Source organism: Saccopteryx bilineata, chromosome 3 (genome assembly GCF_036850765.1).
Source record: "Saccopteryx bilineata isolate mSacBil1 chromosome 3, mSacBil1_pri_phased_curated, whole genome shotgun sequence".
In the NCBI taxonomy this organism is placed as follows: domain Eukaryota; kingdom Metazoa; phylum Chordata; class Mammalia; order Chiroptera; family Emballonuridae; genus Saccopteryx; species Saccopteryx bilineata.
The window spans coordinates 16,059,867-16,073,481 of NC_089492.1; the positions used below are offsets into that span (position 1 = coordinate 16,059,867).

General features: G+C 38.9%; 1 protein-coding gene across 1 annotated transcript in view; it reads right to left on the reverse strand.

Annotated features, from left to right (window-relative positions):
* Positions 1 to 3,526: 3,526 nt before the first annotated feature.
* The window catches only part of MTBP (MDM2 binding protein), a 70,443-nt gene continuing 60,354 nt past the window's right edge, over positions 3,527 to 13,615 (reverse strand). The window contains exons 18-22 of the mRNA XM_066265745.1: positions 8,724 to 8,990; positions 7,024 to 7,267; positions 6,340 to 6,453; positions 5,120 to 5,185; positions 3,527 to 4,569 (exon numbers count right to left, since the gene is read on the reverse strand). Coding sequence (XP_066121842.1) covers positions 4,531 to 4,569; positions 5,120 to 5,185; positions 6,340 to 6,453; positions 7,024 to 7,267; positions 8,724 to 8,990 — 730 coding nt within the window. The 3' untranslated portion in view covers positions 3,527 to 4,530. The remainder of the gene's footprint in view (positions 4,570 to 5,119; positions 5,186 to 6,339; positions 6,454 to 7,023; positions 7,268 to 8,723; positions 8,991 to 13,615) is intronic.

Sequence of the window (13,615 nt, forward strand, 5' to 3'; positions counted from 1 at the left end):
GAACCATGTCCAAGTAGGGTATGGAACCACATTTGTACGGTCACAGAAAAGTGGTAGGAACCTCTGTGTTTGCCTTTTATCCTCCAGTCATTTTTTTCTTGGACACAAATGAGGTCTTTTCTTGGAAGGGTGAGACTCAGTACAGAGAACACCACTCAGACTGTCAGGGAAGGAGGCATCGAGCAGAGGTGGAGGATGGCGAGAAGGGACACCCTGTGGGGACAAGAGACAGGAGGCGGAGCTGGCGCACCATCAGCCCGTCCACTGAGGCCACGGCGGAGCCCACTGGCCCCATGGCTGCAATCCCGCCTTGGTGTGGACTGGGGCTTGGGAATGTTGGAACAAAAAACCCAAAACCTCTGTTCTTCCCAAGAAACAAAGTCAGTTATATTTTTAGCAAATTTCAACTATAATTCTTTGCATGAATAAAGCTCATTTCCTCCTAAGAACTCAAACGCAACATCCAAGAAGGCCCCTCATTTGATGCCTCATTAACTGCAGTGTCCCTGCTTCGCAAGTCTCACCTGCACGAGGGGTGGAGTGACTGGCTCCTGGGCAAGTTTCCTGAGGCTCATGAGAACGGCAAATCCAGACCAAAAAGCAGTTTTCCCTGCAAGGAGGGTATCCAAACTAAGGCCTTAATAAATGAAGTTTCTGCAACTTTCCTGACTGCACTTGGCCTCTCTGTGAATTCTTCAATGTGAAAACTTAATGTTCCCTCAAAGCACCTCGCGGCCTGTTATTTGTCACCATTCTGCGGGTTGGCCGGGCAGGTCCCTGCGGTGCTGGCTGTCCCGTGGGGCACCTCAGTTGTCCAGTAGGCTGAACCAGTTCCCTGTGAGGCTCCCTCCAGTCAGGGCCAGATTCGGAGAGAGCAGGCCAGAAGCTGCCAGGTCTGTGAGGACTAGGTTCAGCTCACACCATGTCATTTGTGCCATCATAGATGGTAAAAGCAAGTCACATCGCCACCCAGATGCCAGGACTAGGAAAACAGACTTCACTTCCTCAAGGGAGGAGCTCAAGGCTTTGTGGTCCTGTTTAACCTACCACATTTCACTCTGCCACAATTCTTTTCATTCCCATATGCCAAATATGCTCATTTCCTCCCAATACGGATCAAGTCCAGTATTTCGTGATCTTCATCTTTGGATTGTGGTCCAGAGAGCGATGAGACTGCCTAGGGTGTGGCTTTTTAAAATCCAGAATATTGGGTGACCTGATTAACTAATTAAACTAGTTGACACTCAATTATATATCCAGCACAGGCTGGTGAGGAGGGATAGGAAAACTGTCGCAGATACTTCGTTAAGGACTAGTGACCAGTCAGTCCATAGCAATTCTGCAATCCAGCTGGGCATATGTGACCAGTTCACTGTCGGGCAGTGAGTATGAATCAGACTTCATTTCTACTACCTGGGCATGGTGCTAGCTCATTATTCCTGGCTCTGCCCTCTGGGCTCTTGGCTATGACTTTCTAGGAAATCTCTTTTCTATAAGAAATAGTCCCTGTTTACAACTAAATAGTTTTCTCATCCTGCTTCCTTCCTGTTGAAACTTGGTGGCCTGGGGGCTTCTTCTCTTTGTGATATAAATTCCTTAAAACTTGATGTACTTTTGTTGTGATGAAACTTCAATGAAGTGCAGTCTTTTCAATGAATACTGCTAGAAACTGTATCTCTACATACAAAAGAATGAAGGTGGATCTCTCCTTCACACCATATATAGAAATGGATCATAAACCTAAATATAAGAAAACTCTCAAGTGTAAAAACAACCCATAGAATGGAACTAGAATCTAGAATTGATAAAGAATTCCTACAATTCAATAATACAAATACAAAAAATCCAATTCAAAAAACAGTAAAAGTTGACATTTCTCTAAATGGTCAACAAGCACATGAAAATATGCTCAGCCTCATCAGTTACCAAGTAAATGCAAATCTAAACCAGGAGCGACAACTTCACACTTCATATCATTTATCATATCGTTTAAATCAGTAAATATTTCTAAGATCTTAAAAAAAGGATTACATAACCACACCTTTGGTATGATCATTTTCCTAAGGCTACTTCGTACTTTGAGAATCTTTTGCCATTGGAGATACTTGAAATGGGTACCATTTTATTTCCCAATCCAGAATGTCCTAAGCCCTTAGTATCACTTAAATTCTTCTGGAAAACAATAGTGCCTTCTTTAGCTCATCTATCTTTTCTATATCTTTCCGTATTCATCTAAGTCAACAAATGGCCCCTGACACTTTTAACATTCTGCCCGGGGATAACCTTAACTGGACTCATACGTCCATTAACTACAACCTCTTTTTCCTAGGTTACACCAGCAATAGTTTTCCCAAATGTATCACTGCTACATGCCACAGCTGATGTAGGTGTGCCCTTGGCGCTCTCTCCCCCAAGAAAAAGGGTCTTGTTGGGGGGAGGGGAGTTAGGGGATGGGAAGTAAAGAGAGACAAAATATGTTGACAAAAAATGACTTGACTTTGGGTGATGGGTACGTAACATAATCAGCAGTTCAAATGCTATAGAGATGTTTACCTGGAACCTGTGTACTCTTTTATTTTTTAAGTGTAAGGGAGAGGGATAGACAGGAACAGACAGACAGGAAGAGAAAGAGATGAGAAGCATCAACTCATAGTTGCGGCACCTTAGTTGTTCATTTATTGCTTTCGCATGTGTGCCTTGCCCTGGGGCACCAGCTGAGCCAGTGACCCCTTGCTCAAGCCAGCGACCTTGGGCTCATGTCAGCAACCTCGGTGTTTCGAACCTGGGTCTTCAGAATCCCAGGTTGATGCTCTAACAACTGTGCCACTGCCTGGTCAGGCGAAACCTATGTACTCTTATTGATAAACATCACCACATTAAATTTAATTTTCTAAATAACATGATAAAAGAAAAAAGGGGTCTCACTGCTTTCTTCTCATTTTAAAGAGTATGAGCTTTCAACATTACTCCGAGCAGCAGTAAATAAGGCCGCAGAGTAGCTGGCGTCTCAGCTCAGCCTGTGCTCTCTCCTGCCATGTACCTCTCAGGGCCCCTTCCTGCTTACCTTCCGTGGAGGTCAGACAGGCTCCTCTCCTGCAGCCAGCTCCGAGTGTGTGCTGCTGTCCGTGTGCTTGGCCTGCCTCTTCGCCCACAAGGCTCGGCCTGCACCACGTGGCCTGTACCTCACGTTCTGCTCAGCGCCCTCTCGGGCTCAGAAAAAACACCATCAAGAAAATGCTAATGGGCTCATACCCTTAATATAAAAGGACCCTTACAAACCAGTGAAAAAAGTCACAATAAAAAAGGGCAATTAAAGGATGGTCAATATATTAAAAACGTGCTCTCCTTTACTATGTTCAGTCATCAGAAAGGAAACGGGCTCTGCTGTGGTGTGCAAACCGAGCTCTTAGAAATGCAATTTGGAAATAGTTACCAAACATCCTAAGACCCACAAAATCCACTCCTACTAAAAATGTTATACTAAGGAAGTATCAGTAATATAGTAGAAAGACTCATTAAAGTTTTATTTATAATAGGAAAAAATTGATCCTGTAAGTTCAACAAGAGATTGAGTAAACAAATTTTGGTTCATTTGTATTATTCAGTTTAAAAAATAATAATATAAAAGTCATGAAACTTTGTAAGTGAAAAGCAGACTATAAATGAACAGATACATAAGCACCAATGCACATATACATTCAAACACACACGTATGACCCAAGTTTGAAAAGATTTTTAAAATAATTACATATATAGTTTAAATATACTGCTCATAAAAATTAGGGGATATTTTATCGTTTCATATTCATTTTGAAATATCCCCTAATTTTTGTGAGCAGTATATTAACAGAGGTTACCTATACAAAATGGGGGCAATGCTGGAATTTGATTCACTCTTCTTTGTATTTTCCTCATTTTCCCAGATTTCTATAATGGGGAAAGCCACTGTTTCTCCGGGAATCTGTACTTAGTCATTTCTGCTATTTCATATTTTCATAATTTCTGCTCCATCTTCATTTTTGATCTCAAACAAACTAGTGCCCAGTGGTGCCTCCAGAGCAGGAGTAAGGCAAGAAATTTGAAATTTCTGTTTGAAATTTTTTGCCAATATTTTCTACATCAGAGCAGTCCAACAAGTTTGGCTGTTGAAACACAAGAGGAAAGTCATTGGTACTCTCTTATTTGAGGCTCAATCATTTAAACAGAGCTGATGACAAAGACATTTACCAAGAAGTAAAGAAATATTTTTTTCTATTTATTGGAATAATTAAGTAACCAAGAGTAAAATTTTGAAAACGTATATAAAAATATTAACTTTAAAAATTAAAATATAATGAAACTATAAAATATGGATATAATTCAAAATACATTAAGTATCCTCTAAACTACATCAATCATTTGTGAAATCCTTTGGAGAGGTAATATCCGTTCTTTGAATACAATTTGAGATTTGTTCATAATGTTCAAACTAAGGAAGGAGTCGCAGTGACAGCTCTGCCCAGTGAACACTGTCCAAAGAGGGATTCTGCGCTATTTCTTGCTCATCTTTTCTAATACCCATTCAATCACCTGGAGGGAGAAAAAATATGGTTATGGTTCATTTGTACTGAAAATATAAGTGCTAGAAAAAGATACTGTTAGAACTTCAAAAGAGTATGATAGACATTTTAAAATAAAAAGTCACATGTCAAAATCTTAAAAGGTTTTATCTTAAGAATGCGTTTTATTTTTGTTATAACTGGAGAGCACTTTTTGCTTGAGTTCCCTGGCAGAGTATGACTTCTCTCACTGGACAAAAAGACAATTCTGCTCTATTTTCTCACCTTTATTTAAAAATGTTTGCAAAGGGTCACTAGGAAGAAATCAAGCCTTTCAAAAGAACTAATTAAAATGGATTAATTTTTCCAGCTCTTCGGATGATTTATTTTCTGAATTTTTCTTGCCTAGCATCATGTTAGAAACTCTTGTTCACAGAGCAACCTGTTAAATCCCAGTAAATACTCTGCTTGCTTACGTCTATTACTGAGTACTGTACAGACGCACAGACCACAGCATCATAGCTGCCCTCACCTAAAACAGAAGTGTAACTGAACGCAGTTCCTGGGAATAACTGATTTACCTGGACAGCATTGTTGTTTGCGGTCTTCTTCATTTCTTCAGTTAGACCCCTGGAAGTTTTAAGATCCTAAACATAATAAAATAGAGTGCTTTACAACTTGTACATTAGACTGCAGAGAACAGTCATTATTCAATAAACTAGAAATTTTCCTTTATGTTTTGTCATCTCCTGTGTGAGAAGCACTCCTGAAAACTCTGTTAGTCCTTGGGTATCCAGTCATGTTTAAAAAGATACTGAGCACGTTACTGGAAGCTCTGCCTTGTGCAGAGCTTATTCACGGGTTGCTCTCCAGGGCGGTCAGGGCTGGTTTTTCAATGCTGTCTCTGATTTTTCTCCAGAGACCACTTCCTGCCCTATCACAGCGATGGGGAGGAGAGCTCTGTGTAGTTCGCATTGTGGGGTAAGGACGTGAGGAGCGAGGCGAAGGGCGAAGGCTCCCCGGTTCCTTCGGAGAACTTGATCTAATTTCCATTTTCATCCTGGCACCTCGCCCCTGCTCTCCACGATGCCTGGCGCCGAGTCCTGGGCATCTCAGAGACGCCGTCGGCCGACCTCGCTGCTTCTCACTGGTACTGCCCCAGGCGGGCACTCAGGTTGTAACCCCTCTTACTCGGCTAGACCACACTTCGGTGAGCTTTTCCTTATTCACAAACCTACTGAAAAATGTGTCTACCTTTTCTCCTTTCTTCTTGCCTTGGTTTTTGTATTTTAATATTGTCTTTCTTGAGACTTTGGAAAGGAGGGGCATTGAATACATGTCATCAGTATGCATTTTAACTAGAAACTCACATAAAACTGTTTCGGGTCTGAAACTCTTCACACTGGAGCTAATCTAACACCATCTAAGTTTTAGAAAACTGTCCCCTGAATGGCTGATCTGTCCCATGTCTTACAACTAATTAGCTGATACTGGACCCAAAATTAGCCTTTTCAATATATACTCAAATTAATATTCATTAAATATTTCTGGAAGCTTATTATCAACTTCAAAGACTCGTAAGGGAAATACTGAGGACACAAATTAAAATGTAGTTTTCTATATATGAGGACTAAAATCAAATAAATCTAAATATTTTAGCTTCAATTTTTCTAGCTCCATTTTTAAAAGAATCTGGCACCGTGTTATAGCAATCAGTGTAAAAAATCCTCGATAAACGCTATTTCCATAGGCGTGTAAGCACATGGCCGCAGTTCTGCCGTTGGAAGGGAAGACACCGTACCTTCAGGTAGAACTTGGAGATCTCAAAGAGACGCTGGCTGCAGGCAGTGAAGCACTCATGTGTCTCAGTGATGCTGTGTTTCCTCAGGGTGTCAGTAACCACTTCTTTCAACATCTTGAACAGAACAGAAGGTATGACTAATAACTCTTGGAAAATGTACAAATATCATTTCAGCTTTACAGTTCAGTTCTATAAATTCCACAATCCTGTGGTTATGCCACAGAAATAAGCACACAAAGACAAAACAATCAGGAAGAAAAGCGATGTGAAACATTTCTATGTCCATACACATGTCACAGGATAGTATCTGTTAGCAAGAGATGACAGGAGTATGTGAAGAGAGGAATTCAGATCGTGAGTTCTGAATCAAAATCCGAGTGTAAAAATTATACATAGCAGTGTTTTTATTTTTTATTACAAAAAAATTTCAAACATTGAAAAGTAGGGATTTATGATAAATCTGTCTTAATGTATCAAACACCATCAGGGAAGATTAATTGGTGGCTAATTTTGTTTCATTTACATACTGGCCATCCACTTTCCCACTATCCTTCTTAAACTGGATTATTTAAAAGTAAATTATAGATACCATTTCATTTGTAACATTTTTAGATACACATTTTCAATGAATCAAAGAAAGGAATTTCTCGCCATATAGAACTGAGACAGAAAATAAACCTTTACCCGTGTATGCTTCTGTGATCTTGATTCCTTAATTGGCCTTGGTGCTTTTGTTGCATGCCCACTTTTTGGACCTGAACTGGCCTTTGTCGTGACTTTGGAAGTTTTACGGCTAATCACTGGAACAGACGGACAAGGCACAGCTCTCTCTGACCGTGGCTTTCGGGATGTCACTGCACAGTGGTGATGGTGGGTACTGCTACTTGTCTGAGAAAGAAGAGAATCTGAACTTTCAGATTTCACAAGCCTATTGTGGGGGAAAATATCAAAAACCTAGATTAAGATGAGGTCCATTTCCAATCCTATATGTTAAAACCATATCCACTGACACATAAACCCAAGTAACACAGACAAAATTTCTTGCTACTATTGCAATCAATATCATATACAGCTGTTCCTTTAGTTCAAATGAATGATTAAAACGAAGAAGGCAATGAATGACAAACTAGAATTTCAGCTAATAGGAAAAGCAACAAGCAATACTACTTACTCCCCAACAATTCACAATTTCTCACATACCGGTAAATAAGCTAAGGAATGCCTGGTGGTGCTATTTACAAACTCAATACGCATGTTAAGTACTTATACTTTTTCATTAAGATGATTTTGCTGAAGAAACGGTAACTTATACTTATTGTACCTATGCAACTACCTATGCAAAATAAAATGTGTTAAATACAAATAAAACGATACTGCTCACAAAAATTAGGGGATATTTTATTGCACATATTTATTTTAAAATATCCCCTAATTTTTGTGAGTATATAAAACAGACTCTTGCTTTATTCTTTCTAATTATAAGACAGGGTCTCATATTCTTCAATTCTGCTAACCAATGGGCCACAGTATACTTTCTTTTCTAGAATACATGCCAGAAATAAGAAATAGTATCACATAACACAGTATGCTAAATGTTAATTGATTTGCATTTTAGCTTTATTATGTGTAAAAGGGACAATGAATTTATAAAGGCCTCATGAAAATAAGTTAGTTATTCAATATCAGAGAAATAGTATTCTAACATTTTTAATTGTTCAAAAATAGATTTGAAAGGTTTCACTTTAACATATTTTATACGTTTTTGAAAGGTTTAAACACAGTAAGAATTTAAGGCTTGCTTTAGATGCCAAAGACATAAAGTTCAAAGATTCTAAAAATATATGAATTGGACAGAAATTACAAGTTTATGTGATTTGGAGATTTCATTTAGCTAGTAAAAAAAATGTATCTAGAAAAGTTTCACATAATACATTATTATATTATGCAGACTTTAAAGCTTTATTTATATGAAACAAGCAGTTTTAAAATGGTGTGCCTCATGGAATGCCTTTGGAAGGGGCTAATACAGCAGGAAGCAGGGAGAGAGGGAGCAAGGAAAACACCCTCTTCCACAGAGCAGCTCAGCGGCTTAATCTAGCACACAAGAGCTCCCGTATTCCATGGCTTAGAAACTTTACAAGCCATTGTGCTAATGAACTGTATAGTAGCAAATAAAGCAAGAAAGTGTGTTTTTTCCAAGTCATTTCTTTTCATAACTTATAAGCAAATCATCAAATGCTCACAATAAAAACAGAACTCCTGGTATGAAGGAATTAATCTAAAATCTATGCAGAAAACAATTTAAATATATGAAAGGCTCCCATGGGGGCGGGGGAAGAACTACTTTCTGTCGAGATGCTAACTGTATGGACTTAACATAGCACCTTTTCGGGGGATAAAGGCAACTCAGATCTTTTGATTTCCTTTTCGATCGGGGTGCTTCGGTCCGGAGTTCACCCTGTAGAGCTTCGCCGTTGGGGACACTTCCAGGCTCCGACAGGACTGCAGGAGATGGAAGAGGACTCAGTACAGTAGGTACTGGAAAACTCTCTCTGGTGCAGGTAGTTTGAGTTTCAAAACGAATAAGACGAGACTGAAGTTCAGAAAATCCTCCATCTCTTTCTAAAGATTTTCGGTCATCCAAGCAGTATCTAAAGGCGAGAAAGATCATTACAATCAAAGCCCTCACCACAGCAATGGAGCTTTTTCCCTGCCAATTTGAAAAACAATAGAACACTTACTTTAAAAAGTTCTTAGCTCACTTTCTAATAATTGTTGGAAGGCTGAGTGAATGATCCCTTCCCACACAAGTTTTTTCTAGCCTGCTAGATGACACGGCAGAAGATTTAAAAATCTCAAGTACCACCTGATTCCTCTTTGACTGTTTCTGGGCAATAAATTAAGTTAATCCTCTGGCTTATTTTCAAAATAACACAGTTGCTGTTTTAATACCTTTTAAATCTCTACCCACCTCTGATTTCTCAGCATGGCTGAGATGCAGCAACATGAAATGCTGACTTCTGTTAGAAAAGGCAAGTTTATTTTCAACACAAAGATTAACAGCATATAAAAGCATTTTAAACTGGCTCACCAAACACAGCTCAGAACATCTTGAATTCTTCCTTTGAAAGCGACTTTCCACCTTACTGAGTGACTGACAGGTTTTCCTTTAAACCCTGCGGCTGTCTCTGCATCTGGCTTCTAGCTAAACCTGACTAAGGAGATCAGTGAGGTGTTAGCCCCATGAATGCTTTGGGATCTGAAGAAACCCCACGTTGGTGAGTACAACAAATAAGCACGTCGGGACAAGCCCTACGGGACAGGTGACCTTGCAGAGCTCTCCGTCTCCCGAGCTGCAGTGACTCGAGGAAACACTTCATTTCACACACTGATCACGGATAAGAAAAATTAAAACCTTTCTTGGTTATCGGTCTTCTTCCCGGTAAAATTCCAAGATGCTCCCTAAGCTTTGCGTTCAGTGCCCAGGGAGTGTACTGTTACCTTAACAACGGATGGGGTTATGAGAGTCTTCTCTTCCCTTCACTTACATATTTGATCTCAACGAGGACAGACTAGGGAGCCACACTCACTGGACTTAGATCTGGCTCTACCACTGAGAGCTGGGTGAACTTGACCAAATTACTTAACTTTATCTTGGCTTTTTGTTGCCTTGTCTACAAAGTGAGACTTACAGCAGTTATCTCAGAGGGCTAGTGTGAGGATTCTTTGAAGGGGTATAAGTAAGCACTTCGAATCAGTGCCCAGAACCTGAAGCAAAGCAGTCAATAAATGTATGCTGCTGCCGGTCATCACGGTTATTATTATATAATCATTAACATTAGGCTATTTTCTATCACAGTGTATCTTAGAGCATGCGGATAATACACGGAAGAGTCAGAATTGAAACCCAGGCTGATGACGTCAGAGCGTGACTTGAACAGTGTAGGGTACTATCCCTTGTGTAAGGTATACGGATCATCTTCCTCAGAGGTCACACTTGTCTGAACCTTAGAATCATCTGAAGAATTTTAAGAAATCCTGACACCTGGTCTACATATTCAGAGTTTCTGATTCAATCGCTCGGAGGTGACACCCAGCCACAGGCATTTTATTAAAAGCTGTGTGGGTGATTCTAATGTTGTAGCAGGGATTGACAGACAAATCTCTGATCTAACCCAGCAGTTTAATTTAACAGGAGAATACGAAGCCTCTAAGTCGGAATGTTAACTGGTGGCAGAGTAGTGACTAGAACCAGGCTCTCAGTTCCCTAACATCCTTTCTCCAGTTTGTTGTTTAATAAAACAGATTTCACTAAAAAGCAGCAGCAAGCCGAAGATTTACTGGTAAGTCCAACTTTAATGATAGGCAACTAATAGAATCTATAGAGTAAAATCAAGAACGATAAATGTGTAAAGAGGTTCTAGGTAATAAGCAATGTAATAATACCTAATCAGCCTATGCAAAATTTTAGAGAAAGAATGCATATTTTGACCCTAACAGAATATTTTTTTCTATTCTAAGAGTTTGATACAAAGATGTAGAATTTTTTCTTCCAGCTTTAACATCTCTTGTCACAGCTGTTCATGTCATCCCTTTGACTGAATTTTAATTGCCATTTAAAATGTGTTCAAAATTATTATGTCATTGGTACGTTACTTAATAAATAATAAACAAAACCAGAGTAACAAAGTGTGTACCTGACATTAGTGAAGTGAAACATGCATGCTCAGGTGAATGACTACAGTTCCATATTTTCTTGCAAAACAACTAAATGTTTTTTGCATCCAAAGGAAAAAAAAAAAGTATAAAATGAAGCTATTTTTGTCTTGTAAAATACGAATGAGGCAAGATACTTCCTACCATACGCTACGCCAGTGCCAAAGAAAACATGAGAAGCTGCCAAATCTCTTGAAATAGATGAAAGAAAATTCAAAGCAGCAAGAGGCTGGTGTTACCAACTGATTGTCACAGTTTGACAGTGGAGTTTAATTTGTTGTTAAAGATAACAGAGCATCAGATCATCAGTATCTTACACTCAAAGATAGACTAGATAAGGTAGGAAACAAACAAGCCATCAGTGGGTCATCTCACATTGCCTCAAGAAACAGTGAGTTGCGCTTGCGCAGTGTATATTTATCCTTTTCCACAGAGTCCGTGTGTCAGATCAGGGGAGAGCTCAAGGGCTCTGACGGCTTACAGCAACACAGGAAGAGAAACGTTCCGTTGCAGTCTGATATTTACTTTAAAGTGCCCCTTGAATTTTGTGCCTACGGTCCAGTCTATGTTTAACATAAATAGGCCCCCACTCAATACACCTTGATCTTCTTGAGAATAAAAGCACTTCTGGATTCACTCTGCTCACCTCCTGCCACTTCCTTAGTTCAAGCTCAATGCCCCAAGTTTAACAAGATTAAACTTATAAAGGAAACTTGAGTCACAGCTAGATTTATTTGCTTCTAGGGGTGGATAGCTAGTAGACAAGAAAACTTCTTTTATAATGAATCAGAACCTCATAACAATATATGCGTATAAATTAGTAAGACTGGATGTCCCTCTAGGCCAATTGGGAAACAGTGCTCAAAATTTTGTGAAGAATATATCCAAATTCTATAATTTATATGTACCATTCAATTTTTTTATAGCACACTAAACAGATGAAAAAAGTATAGAGATGAGATTCAGAATAACCAAGAGAAATTACAGCATTTTGGGGGAAAATATTTAAAAATACGGTTATGTTAGATACTTCAGTCATCTGTTAAAGTGGAATTATATAACTTATTCCATCCAAATGAGTGCTTTAGTGAGCTTTTAGGGCTGGAGAGGAGAAAACCAGTTTCATGGGGTCAATATTTTGACCATGTAGTAAAAACAATGTTAATATTAGTAAATCTGTTAGTAGAGTTGATCATTATTGTGGCACTGTTTACTGTTTCAACTTTCAAACTCAAATTACACTAAAAATATCTTAAATTCTTACTAGGTTTCACAAAAAAATTATCAAACAAAATGGAAAAAATGCTTTACAGCTGATGAAATAAGAAATAGAAGTTTAGATATATCATTTGAAGATGTGAAAATAAATAGAAAACTCAGACTGAAAAGGGAAGCCAAGGCCCTGGCCGGCTGGCTCAGTGGTAGAGCGTCGGCCTGTGTGGATGTCTCGGGTTCAGTTCCCAGCCAGGGCACACAGGAGAAATGACCACATGCTTCTCCACCCCTCCCCATCTCCTCTCTTTCTCTCTTTGTCTCCCGCAGTCATGGCTCAAATATTCGAGCAAGTTGGCCCTGGGCACTGAGAATGGCACCATGGCCTCACCTTAGGTGCTAAAATTGCTTGGTTGCCGAGTAATAGAGCAGCAGATCCAGAAGGGCAGGGTATCCCCCCTCCTCCCATTAGGGGACTTTCTGAGTGGGTCCTGGTTGGGGTACATGCAGGAGTCTGTCTCTCTGTCTCTCTGCCTCCCCACCTCTCACTTGAAAAAAAGAAAACAAAAACCAAATCCTTAAATTTCATAGTAGGGAGTCAGTAATATGTTATATGAAGATATTAAAATCTTCAAACAAATAAAACACTTGTTTCTGAAAATGGGGACCAGAAATCACTCATTTTTATTATCAACTTTTCTATAATGCTTAATTCCTAGGTCTTTAATAAAATGAAAAAGAAGGGAGAAAACAAACTATCCTATGAACCAAGTTTTTATATACTAGAACAAAAGAGGCTTCCACTTCAATCTGACTAAGGTAAACTTAGTATAAATAAAAAGTTCAACCTGTAATCTTTGTACAATATATAATAAAGAATACACAGCTAAAAATACAAACAGTCTAAACAAAAAGTTTAGGTAAATTCAAGTTTACTCAGGAAACATACCTTTTTGATGTGAGATGGACAACCCTAATCCTCTCAAAAAAGAAATTCAGTTCCTTGAATACCAGAAATAAAAAGCTTAAACTAATGGCATCTCTTATCTTTTTATGATTCAGTAGTTATCTCTGAGTTGCCTGTTAACAATTGAAATTCTGAACAATTTATGATTTATATTTAAATTAGCACTTCATAGGGGACTTCCTTTAGTAATGATTCATTACTAGATGTCAGAGTTCCTACTGCTCATTTTAAAATCCTCAAATCCAACTGTCTTTTTCACACTCAGAAACAGAGAAGTTTAATGTCTTAGTTTAAGGTTGCATGTTCAATTATGGTGTTCCTTGTTATGGTTTACTGGTATGGCTCTGATTAAATATAAGTTATCAATCTCTTCTGTTATAT